Source organism: Chiroxiphia lanceolata, chromosome 1, assembly GCF_009829145.1.
Source record: "Chiroxiphia lanceolata isolate bChiLan1 chromosome 1, bChiLan1.pri, whole genome shotgun sequence".
NCBI lineage: Eukaryota > Metazoa > Chordata > Aves > Passeriformes > Pipridae > Chiroxiphia > Chiroxiphia lanceolata.
Genome location: NC_045637.1, coordinates 14028524 through 14052781, shown reverse-complemented (window position 1 = coordinate 14052781; position 24258 = coordinate 14028524). Strand labels below are relative to the sequence as shown.

The window sequence follows — 24258 nt, the reverse complement described above, 5'->3', positions numbered from 1 at the left end:
CCTGGGATATTAACCAGCATTTCTTTACAGAATACTGATTTATCAGTATTTCTAATGTAAAACTCTTAGATTTTTTAATGATGTTTGCAAAGCTGGTTTTGAATTAACATCACAGATTGGCCATTCCAGTGTCGTTCACGGCTAAATACTGCAGAACAGAAACAGGGCTTTGCTACTATTTTTAGGTAGATGCCTACATAAGCCTTGTCTAATGCCCTAATATTACTTTCTTCACTGATTTCAGCCAAATATTTTCCCTTTTTTTGATTCTAGAGCGAAATTATTGTTTCATGCTAGAATCTTCTTGAGGCTCATGTTAACACACTTCTGTGTTATCACCCTTGTACCCCCTACAATTATTGTAGCATTACTCAGGACCCTTTGAAGTCAATGAGAGTGTTTACAAGGTAGGATCCTGGCCACTTGGAAATGAACAGCAATGTTTCTGTTTGTGACAGGAGCCCAAGCATTGTGGTTTCTGTGCTTTCCTCCGAACTGGGGTATAGGCATGGCACTACAAAAAGATTTTCTGATATGATTCATTAAAATGGAACAAGAAAGCATAAAACTTAAACAAAACTTTAGAAACCTCTATCTGTTAATTTATTGGTAATGTTGCTTATTTTGTTTGTTTAGAAAAAAAAATATTAAAAATAAAGATGCAGAACCCCAGAACCTTTATTAACCAGGTATTACTCTAATCAGGATCTAGCGTTCTGACCCAAACATCTCAAAAACAGCCAGCCAACTTGCTTTCAAGATGATGGGGGAGATTTTGCAGCTAGAGAGCATTTGCCAACAGGTCCCCAAGTGACAAATCAGTTCTTGATTTGAAGTAGGAGGCAGCTCTATAGTGACAGATAGCATTGTGTTGGAACAGCTTCACACCTGAATTTTAAATCATAAATGCTATGCTTGTTGTGCAGCTGGAAGCAAAATGCAGTTACCCAACCAACGGAGAAACTACAACTGAAAAAATGAATGAGATAAAAAAGAAAAAAGAATCTACAGCAGTGATACTATAAAATAAAGGAGTAACGTGGAATGTATTAGAGGTAATGTGGGAAAATTAATTCCAAATTATTGGCAGTTTAATTGACCTACAGGAAGTATTTTAATGGATTTAGTATGCTGTTCTGTTCTTTAGTTTTTAAACTTTTCCACTGAGCAGAAAACAAGTTTTTTCAATTATGGAGTTTAAAGATGTAACAAATGGTTGCTGTGGGTTTCCTGGTTGTGAGATGCCAGCAGTGGAGGTGTGGCTGGGTCTCTTCCTATTCTACCCAACACCTTCAAAGCCCATCCTTTGAGCAGGGCTTGGGTGCTGCTCTGCTCTTGTCCTAGTCTTTCTAGTTACAAAGGCTCTTTGTAAATGATACTCAGAAGGTGATTTGACCCCCAGGCTCCGACTGCATGAAGAAAAGGTCATTAAAGATCGACGGCACCACCTCAAAACGTACCCGAACTGCTTTGTCGCCAAAGAGCTGATCGACTGGCTGATTGACCACAAAGAGGCCTCTGACAGAGAGACAGCCATTAAACTGGTGCAGAAATTACTGGATCACAGCATTATCCACCATGGTGAGTGCAATATCAGCTGCTAAAAAGTTCTAAGCTAAATTTTATTGAGTGTTTTTGAAACAAAGGGAAATCCCACTCCTGCTCTTCAACCGAGTATAGGACAGGTAGGATTCTTTCCCTACCAGAAATAGAGCACCTCCCTTGGACTGTGCTGATGTGCAAGGTCCCCTGTGCCCTGAAGGACATGAGAAGCTGAAGAGGTGTGGAGTGACCCAAGGTAGCAGGGTAAGATACTGGAGACTGCGATACTGCTTCCCTGCCTCCAGAGCAGCCCTGCCTGTATTGTGCCCCACCCTCTACCTGCTGCCCTCACTTCCCTGCTCCTAAGAGCACAGCTCTCCAGCTGAAAAACCCATCTGAAAAATCAGCCAGCAAAAAAAAGATCATTTTTCTCACGTGGATTAGTTCCCTGGCCCTGTCCGTCACACCAGCTGCGCAAACATTAGTGCTGGTACAGCTGCAAGAAGTTAGCGGACCGGCTGTGCCCTGATTAATTTTCTCCTAAACTTGTTGTCTATTTGAGATTTGTTTCTTTCAGCTTCTTGAATAACAATTTATGCTGATGAAAAGGAGACTTCCAATTCAATGGTAGCATTTAGTTGCCTTTTGGGGCACAGAAAGGCTGGGAAGCACACAAGCGAAGAAGACCCAAGGCCTCGATTTCAAGCCTATAGTATTACCTATATCAAAAAGGCAAATGTACCATTTGTTTCTTTTTTAAGAGAAAACTGAGTGACTGCGAACAAACAAATGTTGACTTTATGCAGAGGTCATTGTATGTGCAGCAATGCTGCTGCTATCTGCAGTACATTAACAACACCTTAATTAGAGTCAGAAATGCACGTATTGAATGACTGCCACTTCTACAGCTTCTGCTTGGCTATTAAATGAAAATTCTGTGTAGTTATGGAAACTGGAACTCATGGTAGATAGTTAAAGAATAAAGTAATTATAGGGTATTCAAATCTGACTACTTAATCCTCTATTGAGAAAATGTCAGTGAAGAGTTGCGTGGATGCCTGAGTGACTTAATTTAATTGAGCAATAGAGGCTTTATTGCTGAATGCTTGTTTAAAGCTCTAACAACCTCAAAGTGTTTTCTACCACAGGATCCAATTGCACATTGTAGCTTCCACATGAATTTCATATATATGTGTGTGTGTATATATTACAGATGGAACAGCTGTTTCTTGAAAATTTTCACATATTGCACTCTAATAAAATAGTTTAGAAAGTGAGCTAGGGTAGGCATATTCAGGGAGGTTCAATCAGGTTCTGCAGGATGCTTCAGCTCCTGTATCAAGTGAAAGAGGTACCAGTTTCTGCTTCTATGGTGCAGAATGTACCCTATGTATATAGGCTGACAACTCTGTTAGGAGCAGCTTGCTTGGGATGGCTCCCATCAGTTTATGCCCTTGATGGGGCTCTGTTCTGCATTTACAAGAGCCCATCATCAGCTCCTGTCTTACAACCTAATTTGGCATTTCCCAGTGTGCTCCTTATTGTACCTACCATTTGCTAGCTGGCATGGCAGAGCAATTGAGACAATTTGAAGAGGGAGAAGGCTTTGATTTTAACTGTTTCTTTAGCAAGTCTCAGGTTTCTTACAGCATTGCTGATACTAATTACTTTAAGAAGTTTGACGAACCTTAAATTATTGGGCATTCTACCCTGGCGGCCTTTTAAACAAAGAAGCCAACAGACAGTTTTCAGCAAAAGGTGTTCTGAGTATGTAGCAGATGGATGCTTTTTTGTTCTTTATTTTTGCAGCAATACTCACAAAACTGACAAACACTTATCTCCCTCATCTTGAAATTTGGTTACCTGTCTGAAAGTTTTCTCCAGTCTTTCACTGGTTATTAGAACAGAGCAAAGTTGTTAGATGAGAAATACAGGGGGTTAGACTCTATACGTGCTTACTTTGAAGTTCAGCAGCGGTACCTGGTAAATGGATCCTCAACTCCTTAACATATATGTGATTGGTTTTTTATTTAATTATTTTATGTTTCAGTCTGTGATGAGCATAAAGAATTCAAGGATGTCAAATTGTTCTACCGCTTCAGAAAAGATGATGGGACGTTTCCACTGGACAATGAGGTGAAGGTGTTCATGAGAGGACAAAGACTGTATGAAAAGTATGTTGAAATCTATTCTGTAAAAGTAATTACTAAAGGATGATTTGTCATGTGAAAGCATAATCATAATTCCTAAAGCAATAGTACATCAAAATGCATGGAGGAAGCAGCTACTTATCTGTGTAGACACCATATCTACAGCTTCATAAAGAGATATATTTCAAATTGTAAGTGAAATTAATCTTTAGTGTTCCAGTATACAAAGTTTCTACATCTGAAAAGTTATATTAAAAGTAGTTTTTAAAAAAAAGGCATCTAGTTATGACTTTAAACAGATTATTATGCATAGATACTGAATATCCCACTGGATTACTTCCGTTAAATAACTAGATAGTTTAACCAGACTTCATAATGACATTTTTATTCAGGATGTGGAGATTTTGACTTTCAAGCAGAGAGAATAAAATGTATGTTGGCATATGCTACAAATTAATGCAAAAGTTGTGATATGTTATTTACCAAAAAGCCTGAAGTATTGCTCTAGACTGAATACCACCCACTCTCCTGCTTGCTTGGAGCAGAAGCCTGCAGCAGTCAGGAGAGATGCTCTGTTTTCTCACCAGAGAAAATTTGTTTCCCTCTTGAAGGAAAGCACTCAGGAAACTCCTAAGTTTAAAAGGTGATAATAAACATTATTTTCAAGGTTAGCTGCCTGTGAAGATCAGTTTGGTGAAAGAGCAATGAAACCAAAATATAAACAAGTAGTTGTAAATACCACTCCTTTTGTTGCCTCTATCATATAACATTTCCGGAGATACAGTGACTGTGACTATTTAAAGTAAAAAAATAATAAATTGTATAAGACATAAAAAAATGCACCACTGAAAAAATCCTCTGTTCGATGCACTGGAACAGATGGATTGAATCAGCCTCCTCCAAAGTCTTCTGTGCCTTACTAAGCACAGCATTTGCTCCTTTAGATTCTGTAATATGCAATGCCTACAAGCCTGACCCATACTATAAAAAGCTGGTTAGACTGTCTACAGTGGGTTTTTTTATCTATATTTCTATTTCCATTCTTCCAAGAGAAAAATAATTTTTTGTTGGTGAGGCTGATTCCAGTCTTCTGCATGAAAGGAGCCATGACACAAAGAACTCTGTTCTACCAGTGTCTGCTTCCATCACCATTTCTCTGCATGGAGAACTATCCCCAAACCCATGTCTAGTGTCCAACACGGTACTAGCAGAAAAATGTTCCTAACTGTAGAGATTGTTCCCATCTTAGAAAAGGAGTTAATGCCAAAACCAGTATCTGTATCTAAATATAGCAGCATCCTCACAAGGTGGCTGCTCCTAGGCAACGTATCTGAAGGGTTCAGAAACTTCTAAAACCATCCCTGAGTGCTAAATACAGTATAGATTAAAAATACCTGGCATTTCAAAACCAGCTGGTGACAGTCAAAGCTAATCAAAATTCTCCATGGATCATCAGAAATATTTTATATTCATGGGAGATAAGAAGGCATACCTATCTGGGCTTCACTTTGTTTATTTTAGCAAATCCAGTGTGCAGAGATTTCAGATTTTATTTAGTTCCCTTGTCCATACACACTTCTTAACAACACCTTCACAGTTTCATTGGATACATTTTAAACTCAAAATCTAATGCTGAAAGTCAGACTACTACAGAAAGAGTTCTGCAGTGAAATGTGTGGATGTGTAATATATCCATTGTATCTGTTTGCTGATAGTGCTGAGAAAGAAAATATTAATTCAGTGCAGTTAAAATAATTCCTAAATGGCAACAACTGGAGGAAAGTACTCATGCACAAACATGAAGTCACTTACCAGCATATTCAGCTTGTTTATCAAAATGCCTATGGGCCTAATTGCAAAAAAAATGCAACTATACCAAAGGATATCTGTCCTAATCCAACACATTTTGGAAATCTGTGTCTAATTTTGTAGATGTTGCTGACCTTCACTAGGCTTTGCTAGTTTTAGATAGACATTATAATACTATTTCTTCTCCTCTCTCTGCATCAGGGCTGGAGTACTGCTACGTTCAGAAGCCAGTGTAGTTTGTGCTTGCCAAAATTGCATACACGTTACCCAATACCAGCCCATGCAGATTTGTACCCTCAATGAGTAAAATTAACAAAATGTTTTAGGAGGATCAGAAGGTTCTTGCATGGGAAGAGGAATGGATGCATTAGGCAGGTTCCCTGCATTCAGACAGTTGTTTTGAGTAAAAGCCTTGTTCTCTGTCCTGAGACATGGAAACATAAGGACTGTCCAAATGCTGAGAAGCTCCCTTTCCCTGTCTTTCCTGTCTCTAGTCTGCATGACCACAAAGCTCCTTGTAACCTGGATTCTCCTTTCTTGTGGTGTTACCACCTTCACCTGCTGTGGACATGTTCGGTGGCTGTATCCACATGATTAGAAGATTTTAAATCATTCTCCGATTGTATTGTCCCTTCATTTGCACTGGAAATCATAAATCAGTTCAGATTCCCTACACATCATTGCAAACTTTGGTAACCTTTCTGTGAACATGTTTTGAGGTTCAAGTTTATAACTAGACATGAAACCCACTGGATTTCCTACAGTCTTGTCTGAAATTGTTGAACAGTTTATTAGGTCTGAGATTGGTATCAGTTTTCAAGCTCTACAGGACTGACCAGATAGATTGAACGAGATAAACATGTTTCCTGTTCAACAAAACCCTCCCTGCAAATCTTAAATAAATCCAGCACAGACTTTTCGTAGTTTAAAAAAAAAAAAAAGAAAAAAAAAAGTTGTGCAGATATCCTGTTTGTATGTTTACAATTCTCAGTAGGTTTTGGTCAGGCACACAACATGTTGTTTCTGGTGCAGTTTAGGGTTTAGGAGCTGTCAGTCATTTCATGATGCTGACAACAACTGAGGTTTTTTCAACCAGATTTCACAGTGAAAGAAGTGCAGATTTATGGTTTTAATTTCAGGAAATCTTTCAGATAATTTTGAGACTGCATTCTTTGAATCACTTTCATTTTAACTCATAAGTGGTTAAGTCACATTTATCCTCTAGTGCAGTTATTTTGATAAAACAAGATTAAAGATTTCTTCTGAAAGGAGTTTGAATTTCAGTGTTTGGCTAAATACATTTCAGTGTAGGATAACACCAGTTTTAGTAAGTAATATGTTTTGACATGAATAACCTCATGTTTTCTTGAAACAAGGAAAAAATGGAAGAGTAAGAGGCAGTTTCCAGCTCTGGCTAATGAAAGGCCAGGTTTTTGACTGATGTAAATTGGTACAGCTTTGTTGATAGCCATGGAGTTACAGTGATTTACTTCAGTGAGCGATGTAAGTCTATGGATTGCTGTGTCTGGGTTTGTTAAACTGGCAGTTTGTCGTGTCTGTTTCCTCACAAGTCCGAATCCTTTGCAGCTATTCTGGGCACATGCAGAAGCGTGTGAAATGTCAAACTGAGCTTTTTTCCACTTGATATTTCTCCAGATTTCTTTTGTGTGTCTGTAAAGCTCTAAAAATTAGCATTGCTTTTTCAAGGACCTCTCTATCTGCAACTTCAATGAGCTGGTAAACTAATTACAGACTCATCAAAGAACAATTAACATAATCCTAAGGATTTTTTATTTGGTGCCTGCAGAGCCTGGGTAACCAGTTATGGGTAACCATGCAGCAGATGGCACAAAAAGACACAAGCTTTGGGTTTGCATTTTTTAATGGGAGGGAAAAAGCCTGGTGAACAAGACACATTTAAAGATATTCCATTGGAGCATATTAGGTCTGTATTAGATATGCAAAATGTGGGACAAAATGTTGCCTTGCATGCAGATGCTTGTAAATCAAAATATTAAAAAATAAGGTGCTGGAGTCAATACCTTGTCCCCCGTGGCTCATACTCTTGCTTTTGACCTCATCTCTGACTTCAGCTAATTTTGACTTCCTTAGTTCTTACTCAGCTCAGAGCTGCTGGCAATGACACATCAACATCTAAACGAGCAGCTCATTGTGCTGCCACTGACAAACAGCTGTGGCTGAGCAGCTGGTTTGATGATCTGCTACCTGGTAGTCAGATCCAGTTAATTCAGGCTTCAGGTTAGTGCCGTTAAAGTCAAGAGAAGAAATATTTCAGGTGAAATAACAGATGCTGGATCCAGTCAAACCTATTCACTGTAATTTCAAATGAAACTTCTCTCTGTTTTCTTATGGCACAGATTTTTCTGATGCTTCCCAAAGGAGGTGAGGTTATATTCTGTAATCCCTGGACATGCTGGCAGTTTAAGAAGCAGATGGCCCATGTATGGATTTACATGAATTTCAATTCCTTTATCAGAAGGTCAAAGATTAAGCACTTCCAGAATATGCTTGTTGTACTTTAGTTGTGCCCTTAATTTCAAAATAGTTGGTGAAGAGAGGGGACCTATTAGTCTTACATGAAAAAAAAAACCATTCCATTTCTGAGCTGTTACTCTGAAAGTCTTACCACTAGTCTTATTATTAGCCTATAATAAGTAAAATAAAGAAAAATCAGATTGGTAACTAAGGATGCTATGGTGCTCAGTCTTCCAAGAAAACAAAAAAAAAGTGGAATTCTGTGTTAAAAGGAAACAATTCTCATTTTTTCTTTCAAACTGTTCTCTTTCAGACTTTCAACGTGACTTTTGCATTAATAGGCTTTTTTCTTCCTTTTTTTTTTTTTTTTAATAGTGTGTCGTTTGCCCAGATAACTTGAATAGAGAAGAATTTTATCAGTATATCCTTCAGCTACGTACATACCAATTGCTAGGGGATTTAGAGACATCTCATGGTGTTCCTCTGAACTCTGGTGTTACACAGAGCCAGCTGAGGTGCAGAGACTCTGAGCCTCAGATGTTAAAATGTGTTCAGGTGTGTAGCTCACTGACTACAGCTCCATGTAAATGTTGTACGCCCAATATTTATCAGCCACCCAAACCACAGAACTACTTTTTTTCCTCCTCTTGAATTTTTCTGCAGCTGTTTTAGAGCTTATGGGGAGAGTTTTCAGATTCACTTAAATGACTTCGGGGCATAGTCCTGGTAAGTGTAAATATTAATTAGGAAGCTTTGAACACGTTAGTCACATTCTAGTGCTTTTAAGATAATTTTTTTTCAAAGTTGATTATACAGTAACTTTTAGAGAACCTAGAGGACTTACTGGGGGACATGTGAAACTTAAAAATCTAATTTTCTTTTAGGTGAAAACACAAGAAAACAGTGACTTCACACAGGGATATATAGCCTAAATTTTTTGACTAAGCAGTTATAAATTGATAGCTTGAGGAGCAATTTAGTAAGTCAGTGAAAACTTCATATATGTATGCTTAGTATCAGTGAGATTTGCCAGAATACATCTTAAATTGCTTTTCTCAAGAACTGTTTTCCATATCAATTCCCTCCCCCTGCAATACCAGGCTGATGAGTTCTGAAAACACCCTTCTGCAAGCCAGGGAAGAGGAAGGAGTCAAGTATGAACGGACATTTGTAGCATCAGAATTCCTTGACTGGCTGATCCAGGAAGGAGAGGCCACGACACGAACTGAAGCAGAGCAGCTCGGCCGCAGGCTTTTGGAGCACGGAATTATACAGCATGGTGAGAAATTTACTGCCAAGTAGTAAAAGCTGCACTTACTGTAGCACTTTCTTCTGGTCAAATCAAGTGGAGAGGCCCTTGTCTTCTTGATCATAGTATGTTCTAAATGATTTCAGGTAGGAGTCTGGGTAAAAGGCGGATTTTTTGAAAGCACATTGTATTAATTCAGAAAATTCTGCCTCAAATGCAGAATACAGCTAGAATTTGAGATTGTATAATAACAACATAAGGATGTGGATGAAAATCAGTTCTCCTACACTTGTGGTAATTAACTTGTAGAACTTGCTATCAGCAATATTTAGAATTGAGATAAATAGCTTTGTAAGGATCAGATAGGGATTAGAGCCATAAATAAGCTAAATTCTCTATGCAGAATAAAAATTTGAGGTTCTGTATATTTCCGTATTTGAAGACAAGAGCAGAGCACAATTTGATGCCAGAAAAGCAACTTTCTCTCTTGGTCATGTGGCAGAGTTGTTCTAGTATGTTTGTGCAAGAAAGAGGATATCTTTTGGTTGAAGTATTATTGTATTTGTCTTGCCCATATAACTTCTTTGAGGCAGGAATCAAATATTTCTTCATGGTCCAGCACAATATGTCTGGCGGAGGCATCTTCCCCAAGAAGCTCCTTCCGTTAAGGATGGAGGAGACAGAGTTTTCTCTCTATAATGCCCCAAGGGTGAAGACATGAACACCCCTGACACTGAACCCCATTTTACACGTTGCCATCATCTGCTCTCAGTGAAAGTTGCCCTTCTGTGACTGGGCATTTCCCACCATAAATGTGTTGCAGTGCCTCTGGGAGCAATGAAGGGGTGCCAGGAGATGACAGATCAGGCTGGCAGAATCTACATTGTTTAGTGCCCAACGGGAAAGTAATCAGATCCTGGTGTTCTGAGTGTTGTCACATCAACTCTAATTCTGACAGAGAACAAAAAATTGACAATATTAACAGGTTGTTAGTATAAAAGGTGGTAGGTTGCCTAGGTTGCTTGTTACTTTGTGAGAAAATGTAGCTTTAATGAATAGAGAAAAATGGGAGTGTAAATGATGTGCGCAGTTCTGTCATGGTTGTAATCATGCTCACATTAACTTGCAATTACTAGGAGCTACTTCTGAATATTTACAGTAATCAGCTTTCAGTTCTATAATTACTCCTGTGCTTCCTATGATTTATAGGGTGCCAGCTGCTTGGAGCTTGATGGACAGGAAAGGTATGCCACCCCTCCTCTTTACAGCAGCAATGATTTCATTCCTATTTTTACGTGAGCATTTTCTGTGTATTACGTATGTGGTAAACTTTCCTTAAAAAATCCCCAAGAAACAACAAAAAAACCCAAAACAACCAACCCAAAAAAAAATCCAACCAAGCAAACAAAACAAAACAAAAAAACAACCAACCAAAAACCCAAAACAAAAAACAAACAAAAAACCAAAGCGAAAAGTGATATTTATGCAGATATTTATATTTTTGCAGAGGAAATAAAGTCAGGACTTGACATTTAGTGCAAAGCTGGGTTTACTTTGCTACTCAAATCTTTGCCAGTTCTGCAGATTTATCCCCTGCCCATCCTCTTCTAGTAGTCAAGAGCATGTGTAAAGCACCCTTTTAGAAAGAGATTTGAACCTCATGAAGTAAAGGCACAGCTCTGGGAATTGGTTGATTGCTGAGGAAGTGGTCTTCTCACTTGTCAGTAGCAGGTTATCACTCCAAGGCACTGGCATCTTCCTCACTCAGCTTTTATTGGGACTAAAATAACTCAGCAGGGAATTTCACACCGATTTGAGAGGGAAGCTGGAAGTAAAGTAAAATTGAATTATGTTCTTTAGATTTATCTTTATGAGTGGACATGCTTTGTGCACACTCCTAAACAGGAGATTTCATTCTTCTCTGGATTTCACTGCAACAAGTTGTCTAGATAATGTTAGGAATATTGATGAAAGTACTAGCAGAATTAACACAGAGCTGTTTTGGGGTTCATCTTAGTAACTGGATATGATCGGTGTGTTTTGAAGGTTCATGTAATGCTGGCTTCCTCTAAAAAGGGAACTTGAAATGAAAACTCCCAGTACAGAATTGGGCATATAAACTGTGAAATGGCAGGAGCGGTATTCTCTCCCCAACACCCTCCCACCCATCTTACTGAGTTCTAGATCCAGTTTAAAAACAAGACAGATATCTTTCTGTCTCTTAATACAGTAAATTGATTTCACCATACTATGCTTCCTTTATTTTGTCTCTCATCAGTAATACCAAAATGTTACTTGACACTAATTGGCATCCTTGTTGGCAGAACCAGCAGAAAGACTGAACAGGAATGGAGAATAAAACATTTTCTGCCCTAAAGGCAATCTTTTGTTAGCTGTATTGTTTGATATGTACAATATGGAATAAAATAAACTTGCTATATTATTCTTATGAAGTATTTATTACCCTACCTAATGCAATGGAAAGTAACAGAAATAGTTGCATCAGGTTGCCAATCTCAATAGTAATTTTCCAGCCACAACTGAATTATGCAATTTATTTTTACTGATGCTGACTTTCATTTCAATTACTCAGAGAAGCTGTATTCTGCAGCTGAGGCACTGTATTCAAAACAGCTTCCTGACACATTTATCTTCTCTTTAATTGGTCAGACACAAACCAGGTTTCACACAGGAAACAAACACTGATGATAATTTTAAAAAGGAAAACAGTGGTTTAAGAGGAATTGTATAAATGCTGTAAAAGTATAAAATGTTTCAGTTTAAAAGTAATCTTCCTGATCTCTTTGGGCCTGTGTAACTACATATACTTCCCCTGCCATATATGAAAACGATGAAATGTATTTAAGTGCTGAATTGCTTCCTTCCAGAATCCCACTGGCGCACACAAATTGTAACCCACAAACCACCACTTTTGCAAATAGGGCCTAGATGTCCTTTCCTATGGACTGGTACCCACAGGTAATATGGAATACAAAAAATATAAGTACCAGGAAATTGTGCACTGTATATTTCTTCAAGACTTGTGTTGGCAGTCTAATTGCCAGTAGTTTACTGTGAACACTGACGGCCTTCATCTAGAATACAGGAATAAAAGCTGTGAGAAGAATTTTACACAAGGTGATGCATATCCAATAAGGGCAGGGACAAAAGGTGCACAGAGCACATTTCTTAGCTGTAGAAAAGCCCATTTCTAGTATGGTGAGGTATGTAGAACTTGGTAATATTAACAGATAAAACTTTCTTCCAGGAGACTGGATCTATCTTAGTTCTTCTTTATATGGAAATGGTGGGACAGATTAGTTACTGTGACCAAAATTCACAGGCAGCAAGAGGAGAAGGAGGTTCTCTGCCAGCTCCAGGGTAGATCAGACCAAAGAAGGATGGGCTGGGAGCAGGCAGAGGTCAGCATGAGCATCCACACAGTCAGAGCCCTTTCTCAGTTTGGAAAACAGAGATACTGATGACCAAGGATGAAAGAGGGTATCCGCAGAGCTGGTTTTGAAATAATTTTTGGCTCATACTTGCTTATGGCATTTGCTGCAGAACTTATCCTGCAATTGCAGCCCCAGCTGCAAAGCACCACTGACATGACAGACTGAGTACTCCTGTCCTCCTCCAAGGGCTCGTTGGAAGCTTGGGGGATAGAGAAACACCCACCTGCCTTGCCGAAATTTTACAGTCTGAAATCTCCAGTGATAAATACTTTCAATTTTAAAATCTGGTTAATACTGTTAAGAAGAACCTATGCTTTCTTAGGATAGCGCCTGCATGTTGCTAGGTGAATACTTCCATGTCTCTGTGGCAGAGACCAAATCATATAAGATTTAGAAATACTTTTCAATATATTGTGGAGTATAAACGCACAGTGGTTGCCCTCTGCTGCAGATCCTATGGCATGTGCCACCAGTTGGGCCTGTGAGAAATGCGGGTCTGAGCAGCAGCGCTCATCTTCCCATGCTAGATCACATTCTGGCTCTTTTGCTTTGTTATTTTCCAAGCTGCTGCTGACTCTCAGGTCCATGTGCTTGGTGGTATTTCCCTCCTGACATCCCTCCAGCACCTTCCCTGCACAGTGACCACAGCATGGTTCAACACGAAGTGTTTTGTATGGCTGTTCACTCTACTCCAGGGGGTTGGGATGCAGATTCCCAGACTGAGATCAGCAGAATAGATGTGATGAGTTCTAAAAAGGCTTTGCTTTTCTGAAAAAGTCTCTTTTGGAGATGAAGCTAGCAGCTATCTTCTTTGACATATGCGGTCCACCTAGACTTCAGTAAAGCCTTTGACAGTGTTTCCTGCAGCACTCTCCTGGAAAAACTGGAAAAACCCACACCCATTGTGTGGGTATGTGCACTTTCCAGTGGGTAAAAAACTGGCTGGATGGCCCAGCTCAGAGTGTTTCCCAGGGCTCAGTATCGGAGCCAGTCCTGTTTAATATCTTTATCAGTGATCTGGATGAGGGTATCAAGGGCAGCGTCAGCGAGTTCACAGATGACACTAAGTTGGTTGGGAGTGTTGATCTGATGGAGGGTAGGAAGACTCTGCAAAGGGATCTGGACAGGCTGGATCAATGGGCTGAGGCCAGTGGTATGGGGTCCAGCAAGGCCAAGTGCCAGGTCCTGCACTTGGGTCACAACAACCCCAGGCAATGCTACAGGCTGGGGGAACAGTAGTGGGAAAGCTGCCCAGGGAAAGCCCCTGTGTGTGCTGGTCAACAGCGACTGAACATGAGCCAGCAGTGTGCCCACGTGGCCAAGAAAGCCAGTGGTATCCTGGCTTGTATTGGAAATAGCGTGACCAGCAGGACCTGGGCAGTGGTGAGGCCGCACCTCCAATCGTGTGTTCAGTTCCAGGCCCCTCACTACAAGATGGATATTGAGGTGCTGAAATGAGTCCAGAAAAGGGCAGTGGAGCTGGTGAAGGGTCTGGAGCACAAGTCTGATGAGGAGCAGCTGAGGGAGCTGGGAATGTACAGCCTGGAGGCTCAGGGTGGACTTTATCAGTCTCTACAACTGCCTGAAAGGAGGCTGTAGCCAGGTGGGGATCGGCCTGTTCTCCCAGATAACAAGCGACAGGGCAAGAGGAAAAGGCCTCAGATTGCACTAGGGGAAGTTTAGGTTGGATACTGGGAAAAATTTCTTCATGTAAAGAATTGTCAAGCATTGGAAGAGGCTACCCAGGGAAGTGCTGGAGTCACCACTCCTGGAGGTGTTTAAAAGATGTGGAGATGTCGCACTTAGGGACACGGTTTCGTGGTGGACTTGGCAGTGCTGAGTTAATGGTTGAGCTTGATGATCTTAGAGGTCTTTTCCAACCTAAAGGATTACATGATTTTATCAGCGCTAGGATTTTATGATGGTAGTGTTAGATATTGGATGCGAATGTCACTGAATTATTGCTATGGGTCAGAAGCAACTCACTGTGTATGTGGCTGTGTGTATGTAGGGATGGACTGGGCCTAGACCTGCAGGTACATAGTAAGGCCTGCCTTATCAAATGAGGCCTGCTGAGAGCACGTGGCATCACTGAAGGCCCTGTAGCCAGGCTGTCAGTCAAGGCAAACCTGGCTGGTAGCCTGCCCATACCATGCCCCTGCAGCCTTTGACTGGCTACAGCTCATCTCACTCTGACCTGGAAGGCACTGGCCAGATATCCTGCCTGGGAGGGAAAACTGAACTGTATAAATACACAAGACTCCACCTGAGCTTGCTCTCTCTTCTCTCCTGCAACCTGAACCATGTGAACCATCAGATCTTGTCGGTAACTGTTTTTCCTTTTCTTGCTCTCTCTTTTCTCCTGCTGTCTGCACCATGTGAATCATCGAATCTTGTCGGTAACCATTTTTCTTTCCTTTCTCACCTCTCTTTCTTCTCTTATTCTTTGCCTTTTTAATCTGTTTTCTTCTTTTACTCTTTTCCCTCTCTTGTGGGTAACTTAAAGCTAATGGATTGTGTTTTACTGAAGATGGTATATTGATTATTTGCAATAGGTGTATTCTGTGGAATGCATCTTTGTGCTGAGTGCTTTAGTGAAATATTTTTTCTTGGTTGTATTTTACTCCTGGAAAACCTTTTGCCAAAATATCGTTTTTCTCACTAGGTTAAAAGAATTTCTCTTAGAGAAGTGTGTGTGTGACGTTTTCTCCGGATGCAAATGTGAGGTTCTAACAAACCAAAAGGCTTTTTAAAAGTCTTAAATAAAATGTAACCATTCTGGGCAGCTTATGGCTTTAAATCTGGAGTGTAACAGGTAGTAAATATGCAGTAAGATGTCTTAGGCATGATATCAGTACCATCTGCCCCCACCCTCCTCTAAAACACCTCAACTTTATAAGTTTTATTGAGGTAATTGCACTTGACCATACCTGGTGTGTTCAAGGCAGACACATGTTCTGCTGGCTTAGCACAGAAGCAGGTGTTTATAATCTCTCAAGAGTTAATCTTTTATCAGCAAATGACTTTCAGAGATGAAAACAAACACTTTGTAGTGACTTAGTGAGAACAGTAAATATTGACACATGCTATCTCCCTGTCTCTGCAGAGAAGTCTTATACATATATCTAATTTTCCCTATTGTTTGCAAGGATTCTGTACCTTTATACAGCAACATTTCCTTTATCAAGATGATCAGTGCATTTACTTTTAAGTATCAAGACACATGATGCAGCTGAAAGTTTGTTATAATTGTGGAAGTAGATTAAGTATCTAAAAAAGTATTATTTCTCTTGCTTTTGTTGAAAAGCTTTCCCTCTTTTCTATAATTGCCATAAATAATGAACTATGTGCTGTAATATTTATCTTAGATGTCCAACTGCTGATATTTCATACTTTGTAAGTGAAAACTTGCCATATATGTGAAATACCACTTCTTTGTTAATTCAAGATTTCTCTTTGGAACCCCTTTCTTGGAGATACCAAGTGCATGTAGCAATTTATAAGTATCATTGAACCATAACATAAATCCTTGACTTAATTTGTCATAGATTTCCTCCTCCAAAATTAACACATATTTTTTAATATAATTTGTCTAGTTGATCTCACACCTGGATAATATCAGCTGTTGGATATATCCAAGATTTTACTGTGCTGCAAATTATAACACATTACATTTTTACAGGTGATACCTTGCTATATCTCAGTAAATCACAAGACTTCAGTTAGTCTTTGAAGTCCTGCAACACAACTTTGTTTTTATTATATGCCCAGTTCCCCCTGTGCTGACACCATGCAGAATTACTCAGTTGTTTGTGTGGCAGTTGTTTCCTGGCAGTTCCCAGACGTAAGAACAGTAACCTCACCCACAGTAATTCATCTACTTGTGCTAAATCTGGAGACCACTTTGCATATTTTTCATGATTTTGCCCTTGTAGGAAAGTCAAAGAATAAGAACTTTGTATGTAATTTTATAATCTCCCAGCTTCTTCGTCTGTCAGCTTCTTGTTGTGCTCTTCTTACACTTGTCTTTATCTGCAGCAGGAATGGGTTTTGTTTTTGAAAGAGCCACATGCTCTATGTTTTATGTAAATAACGTATGAAGACTTCTTTTCCTATTAACTACTGAATTCTATTTTTCTGACAGAGAATGGGTTTCAGTTTTTAACAGCTGCAACAAAAAGAAAGATACCCAGATGGGCCTTTTCATCTTCTACTTTCCTTGCCACAGACTGTACTTTCCATACTTTATTTGGAAGCAAAGAAAAGCTGTTGGCTATGTTCTGTAAACTTGCTAAATTGAAGATGATAAATCCTCATATACACACTGAAAAGACTGCTGAAATGCATGTGATTCAACTTTGGATTTTCATGCTAGAGCAGGTAATGTGTATTTGAAAATAGATCACAAATAGGTGGCAAACTGACTGGAAAGACGAAATGTGTATAGAAACTCTTATCTGCATAACTATTTTAAGGCAGCCAAACTGAAATGTTAATGTGCTGAGCAGAACATACCACTTTAATAAGAGTGGTAACTGAATTTCAGTTCCCAAGGAACTTTTTACACTTTTCTGTTGTAATCTTGATGCTTTAAAGACAGTGCATGTGAATATACCACAGTTCATTGAAACAGCTCAGAGAATATGGTTCCCTAATTATAGCACAATGTTTTTTTCTGGGCCTCCTTACAGTTCCAGGACCTACTTATTTCTGGACATGCTTATTGGCTTCACCCTTACTAGGATGAGCTGGAACAGCTCTCTGGATTTTGTACTTCAGGACTGGGATCTGTCTTGCAATTTTGTATGAGAGGATTGGTGGAAACGAGTAGTTCAAACTTAGATCCATTGTCTGTTCAAAGTGAACTCCTTGCAATCCAAATGAGAAAACATACGATTTCGTCCAGCTGCACTGCTGAAAGTTTAACACACCAGTTGAATACATTCACAGGTGGGCTTATCTACAGTCTGCGTAGCATATCAACATTTATAAAAGGTGGAAATGCAAGTGTTGTGTTCTTATGGTGCAGGGAATCCAAGACCCAAGACCCAGGGCACTGTGCTCACTGAACATCTGTAGTCTCTCTCCCCGGATTTGTGGGAGCTCCAAGCAGGTGGAATTCATCAGTGTGTAAAAGGAAACTAATCTGAATAGGTGCCATTATTAAAATGCATTTGCTGTGCCAGATTAGCAGAAAAACAGGAAGGCTTTGAGAGGAATGGGAAAAGCATTGTCCAGTGGCAAATAAAGTACCAGTGACTCTCCTCCACCCACATGTGTGTCAGTACAAGGCAGGAGTGGATGAGGGACGGTGCAGGAGTGTGAGGTTTGTGTGGCAGAGGTGTGGACGTGGAGCTGAGTCAGGGCTGGCTGAAAGCCGCGCTGTCACCCTGGCAGGTCTCAGCAGCTGGTCAGTGTTTGCCAAGCCCGTGGACTTGCCATCGCTCTGTGGAAACCAAAGTGGACACACACTTCCACCATTTCTCTGGCAAGGGACCAAAACTGGACTGGCCAAAGGCCTGAGGCACAGAAGAGACAGGCTCAGCAAACTGTGAGAGAGGCATTTTTTTAAGGAACTAGTATTTTATAGTGTTGATTTGTTTCCTTCCCTTTTCAACACTGGTTCTGCTTTGGAGAGAGGAGTGAGGAAGCAAAATGACACGGAGCAGGAGCCAGACCCTTCCCTGGGCAACTTTGGGTTCTGGTGGGAGCAGCTCAGGCAATGCCCTCATTCAGATAACCCAGCAGCCCCCTGTAAGTCCCTGCAGCCCTCCGTTGTATGTCTCATCATCCTGCATTTGTTTTTGGTATGACATCAACTCTTTTGGGGCAATATCCTGCCACTCCAGAGGTCAAAACTGATATGGTCATCTGTGACTTGCTGTATGAAAGTGCAGACTATTGCAGCCAGTAGTAGTGAAAGTCCAAAATAATCTCCTGCAGCTTCGAACTAGGTTTCACATAATTTTAATAGAGGAATCTACCTCATTAAAAGGATAAAGTGTACTTCTGAATAGACTGGGTCTGCTACCTTGTGGAGCAAAAGGCTTGGAAATGTGTTGTGCGCTGCTGAAAAGATTCAGTGCTGCTTTAAATGGTGAAAGATACGACATATCCATGCTGAAAACTCGATACAGTCTGTTCATGCTTTTTTAACCTCTTCCTCTTAACCCCAGCACAAGCACACTCTCACACAAACAGGCACACGCTTCAATGTGTCCTCTGGTCTCTCGAGAAAAGCTGCTCATCTGGCTCCTTGGGGAACTTTGATCTCCTTCCCACTGCTCCCTTGACATGGTACAGTGTTTCCCCAGCTCCAGCCACAAGCTTGCTTGGTGACAGCGTTGTTTCTGGGGACGTGCAGAGCAGATGGAGTGCATCACTGAATGTGGCCTACTGGGGACTGCAGCTTTCAGCTGGTAGAAAGCATTAATCACTGCGGTGGAGATGTACACAGATTATCAGCGCTAAAAGTCATGGGGAATTGAAGTGGTGGGAGGGATTTAGGGAAAAAGCCAGTTATGAAAATGGCCTGATTTTTAAGGCATGAGTCATACCATTTATTAAAACAGGCTTTTGTACTTTCTAAAGCCTCCTCAGTTCTATGAAATCAATATAAAGCTAATATTTCTATCTCTGCTGTGCATCAGCCTCCTTGAAAAAGTGGAAAAGAAAAGCCTGTTTGAGCTACAAGCAGATCCTAGGATTTTATGTCAGAATCAGAAGCTGAAAGAAGATTTGCATGGATGTTGCTATTTATATTTTGTGTATCTAAACAGAAACTGTGAAGCAGCCAGGCACAAGAAGAACCGAAGCTGCAACATTAAGTGCTCCTGATCAGAGAAAATCCAAAATAAATATTGTGATTTTTCTCGTCTTAACAGTAATGTAAATGGGGAATGACCAGATAAAATCCTTACCAATGAAATTTTCAAACTCTAGGGACAGATGAGACAGTAAACTCTATTAATTAAATGGTCATTACCCCAGAAGAGATGTATTTTTGTGTAATTAATGGTGTAACTAGAAGGCAATACACCCAGGAAATGAGAATACAGGCTCTACTTGTTGCTGTGAAGCAGTGCTGTGCAGGAAAAGAGGATATACAGAACACAAATTTCCCATTTTATGCTACTTGTGCATTACAGTTGTAGTAACTGTGAGCCTGAAATGTACAAAAAGGACAACAGCAAGTAATAGAAGGGGAGTGAGGTTATAACTGTGAGCATGCAGTTCTGGTAAGTGGATTTTTAGGAAAGATAAAGAAATTCTGAAGAGGACTCAAGGAAGGCTAAAAAAAGGTCAGAATTTAAGGGGTGTTATTTATTCAGTTGATAAAAAATGTGTTTGAGAGTTGGCTTCATTTCTTCAGAGACTTCTTTGCAAAGATTTACGACCAGATCTTATGTAACTTTCTGATGAAGGTGTGACAAAATCCAGGGATTAGCAGCTAAAGTTGAACAAATTCAGTGTTGAGTAAAATCATTTTTGCCTGGCAGGGAAAGTAACTGAAGGCTTGAAGAGCTCGTAAGAGGAAGAGTAAAGTGGTCATTACAGACTGCTATAAGGTGCAAGTAAACTAAACTTTTCGTAAGGTTTAAGGATAGTTTTTAAACTTGGTTTCTGGGAGAAATTTTGTGGTCTGTGTGTGTATGTAGGAGGTTAGACTGGTGGGCTGTGACAGAACCTCCACAGTTTGATATCGGTGACTGTGACTTAGTGTTGGTGCCTTTCCCTCCAGGACCATAAATGCTCCTGTGCACTTTTATGATTTTGGTGGTTGCCAGTCACCACAGTTTTACTTTACTCTCCTTGGTACATTTCTTTCTATTGCATAAGGGTGCACATTGTAACACGGACATGTTGCCACATGAACAGCAGTGAATTAAACTGGAACAAGAAACATGAAGTCACCCCACCTTGCTCTTTGCATCACCCTCATAAGGTACAAATACAGGTCCTGACACTGGTCAGCCACAGCCTGACTGTTTAAGACAAATTGGAATGTGTGCCAGTTTGTTTTTCTGTGCTGTATTATGAAGAGCAGTGAACTAATTCAGGAGTAGTTATGTCAATCCCTATCTGGAGGCAGCAGCTTCCAGGAGATGTACAGATACCTGGAGCAAGAGCCTTGTCAAGTGCCACAAGTTTATCTGCTACTGCATCTGAGTCAACACCCAGAGGTAACAACCTCTAAAGCACTTTTAAAGAAACCCTCTTGAGAAAGTCTGTGGAACCCTCTCAGCATTCTGCCATCAGTTTGGAGAAGTTTTTCACTCCCACTCTTATCTGCTGAATGCAGCAAAACACGGGATGCTGAAGCAGTTGAGCTGAGCACCCGTGCCTGCATCTGCACCTCTCACCTGGCAACTACTGCAACAAAACCAACCTTCTATGTGTGCTCTGCTTCTGGCACTCACATAGTTGTGATTTATCAAGGACAAGGGCACGTGCAGCTTCTCCTGGCTCCTGCTGAAAGTCAGCTACTGCACCTGAGGAGAGCTCCAGAGGCAGCCAACATCTATGTCTGCTGCCCCCTCCTCAGTCTCTTTCTTCTGACCCATGGTCTGGAAATCCTTTTTTCCACACCCTTACAGATACACTCATGCTTAGTCAGAATCACAGCCTGGACATTTCATTACAAATCAAGAATAAGTCAGATGACTAAAAAAAAAACCCAAGGGTCACAGTAATAATTTTGGTGAAGAGATTTTATTTGATGATGTATGCAGAAGGAGGCTGTTTGAGCTATACTACTCCTGTTTATATTTTTAGCTTCTTATGTATGCAAAAAGTTACATGGTGCTACAAACACGTTATTTGCTCAAACTGAGGATGCTGTATCACTCACATGAAATGTGAACTATCCTTAGAAATGAGGAATTAAACTGTGGAAGTCAATGAGCACTCCAGATTCTGTATACAGGCTACTTGTTATAAGCATTCTGGCTGCAAACCCTTTGCTGTGAAAAGCATACAAAAATATTCTCCCACACAGCAGCCATTGGTCTTACCTTTTCCACTTGCATTCATTTCTTGTATAAAAATTAGCCTTTCTTGGACTAAAATAGATAACAGCAGAGATTAATTACTTCAATGGAAAACCTAAGCTTTGGTATTTCAAGTATATAAATATTACAATATTTCAGTCAAAACAAGTATTGTTATTCTAAAATATGTTCAGTATCTTGACATAAAAATGTTTACCTTATCTAGTTCATGGTCAGTAATTTCTGAATTTCAGAATGTTTTGTGGTGTCTGCAGCATAAGTGTGTGTTGATCTCTGATTATCATAATTCCTGAGGACTGTCAGAGCACTTCAGTTAATGACACAAACAACAGAATAATTTTATTTAAAAACCATAGTGTCATAATATTTAACTTGAATCATAAACCATACTGATATTTCTTATACTGCAAGTGGCTGGCTACACTAATTCTGTCTTTTAATATTATGAATCGCAGTAGTGCTGAATAAGTAGAATTTGCCTTTTTAAGATTAGGGTGGCCTCAAAAAGAAAAGGGTTTTTTTGTATTTAAATTTGGTTATCCTAATAATGTGGTAGGATATTGCTAGATATTGCTACTTTTACTTATTATGTCAGTGATCTTAAAATGAGACTGGTAGCTGCGAACACCTACGTACTAACTCTGCCTCTGATAGCAAATCCTTTTGGGGATGTAGGCAAATTTCCACATCTCTCCTCCTCTATTTCCCTTCTTCAAAAATAGTGACTGTTAGTAAGCATTGTTCAATAGTATTGCATACTATATGTATCCAAAATGAGGAGCAGAGCAGCAGCGTGTGCCTGCAATAATTAACATGTCAGGACACAGTAACAAATTGCTTCCAATGTTAAATTGGACTAGCAAAGCCATTTTGCTTATGGAGGATGCATGTGGCTGATCTGGGGACACAACAATTTCAGCACGGAAGTGAAGCAGACAAAAGCCAAGCGGCCCTGGCTCTTCCAAAGATCTTCGACAGAACTAGGTGATCTAGGGTTAGGGGTCTTTTGTGTAGATGGTACTTGAGAAATCGCAGCTTGGCTGACTGGCATGACCTTTCTATTTTCTTAATGAAAAAACGTAGCATTTCAGAATCCTAAGGGATGCCTTACAGGCTATGCCATGCTGAAGGACTCTGGGGCAGTGTGGCAGTTTGGGCACAAGCATGTGCAGTTCAGAAAGTTCCTGTGTCTTGATTATTCCTTATGTCCCAAAGGCAGAAGTCCATTTGTACAGACAGTGGACTCTCTGACAGTGATCCAGACAGGCAAGAGACATGCGAGGTGGGTAAATGATCTGACCTCATATGGCAGTTTCTGCATCCATACAGAAGACTGGGCCCTGAGAATCATGTCTACAACTGGAGTCTTCCTTATTGTCTGGGTGACTTGGGATCCCTGGGGAAGGTGACTGGACCTTTTCCTCTTTGAGGTTATTTCTTCAGCTCACAGGCATCAAATGACATTCTGGCAGTTTATGTCTAAATACAGCTTGTTTTGCAAGGTTGTCATGTGTGTGGTATAGTTTGGTGGGGCCCATGGAGAGCAAGCTGAGACATAGGGAGGTGTTAAGAAGGGATGAGAGCAAGAAAGACTCTGTTGGGGATGGGGATGAAAGGAAGGCAAGCCAGTAGGGCTCCAGGCTCTGAGTCCTGTGTAGCACCTTGGACTTTGCTGCCTTTGGACCTCATGTGTTGGGCAGAGCAAAGAGCAAGGCAGAAGTTCAGTATCTGCAGTAGGAGGCCAGATGAGTAAATTATGTATGTACTCATAGGCTTGACTGACCTCAGTGCATACCTGTGTTGTTTTTTACACTTTACATACAATTACCTATAGCCCACCAGTTCTTATGATTCAGTATTGGAAGAAATGCAATTTATAAACTAGGTAAATCCAAAATCTAGATCCTTCATGGAAAAGGTCAACTGTAGGAATTGATTTCTCTGCAACATGATCACAGAAGCTATGTGAAGATGGAGAAAATGCTGCCCAAACACCTACTGCAGCTATTAAGATGCTGCAGTACTAATGCAGGGAATACTCCAGAGGGCTTTCCTGGGGTCAGACCCTGCAAGAGTTAGAGCACTTCCAGGACCTGGCACAGAGTTCCATCCACAACTGTTGCATTTTATATCGCTGTGAAGATGCAGCATCAGTGGCAGCAAACACGCAGACATTATGGTGATGCTTCACTCTGTGGGTAGGCTCGGCGCTCTTGCTCTGACACCAGCAGCCTGGAATTTGTTCTCAGTGCCAAAACAGGTTGCAATTAAGACTTTTGTTCATTATGTAAGAAATGATTTTTGGCCAGCTGCCTGTTCCTGAACCTCGTGTATCCGTGTGAAGGGGGGAAGTGGCCTGCAGGAAATGTCTGGGACATGATGTCTATGGTGAACAAGACAAGAGGAAATACACAGGTCTTGATTTTTTTGCTGCCCTATGGCTTTGAACAAGGTAGTTGGAAAGAGCTCCCAGGAGCTGCCTTGTACTGATGAATTTACACAAAAATCAACGTGCTAAGTGTGGTGTTTATTGACCAGTAGCAGCA

General features: G+C 40.4%; 1 protein-coding gene across 1 annotated transcript in view; it reads left to right on the top strand.

Annotated features, from left to right (window-relative positions):
• The window catches only part of DEPTOR (DEP domain containing MTOR interacting protein), a 75042-nt gene that overhangs the window by 25443 nt on the left and 25341 nt on the right, over nucleotides 1–24258 (top strand). Inside the window, exons 3-5 of the mRNA XM_032693858.1 lie at nucleotides 1403–1581; nucleotides 3593–3716; nucleotides 9098–9276. Of these exons, the coding sequence (XP_032549749.1) occupies nucleotides 1403–1581; nucleotides 3593–3716; nucleotides 9098–9276 (482 nt within the window). The remainder of the gene's footprint in view (nucleotides 1–1402; nucleotides 1582–3592; nucleotides 3717–9097; nucleotides 9277–24258) is intronic.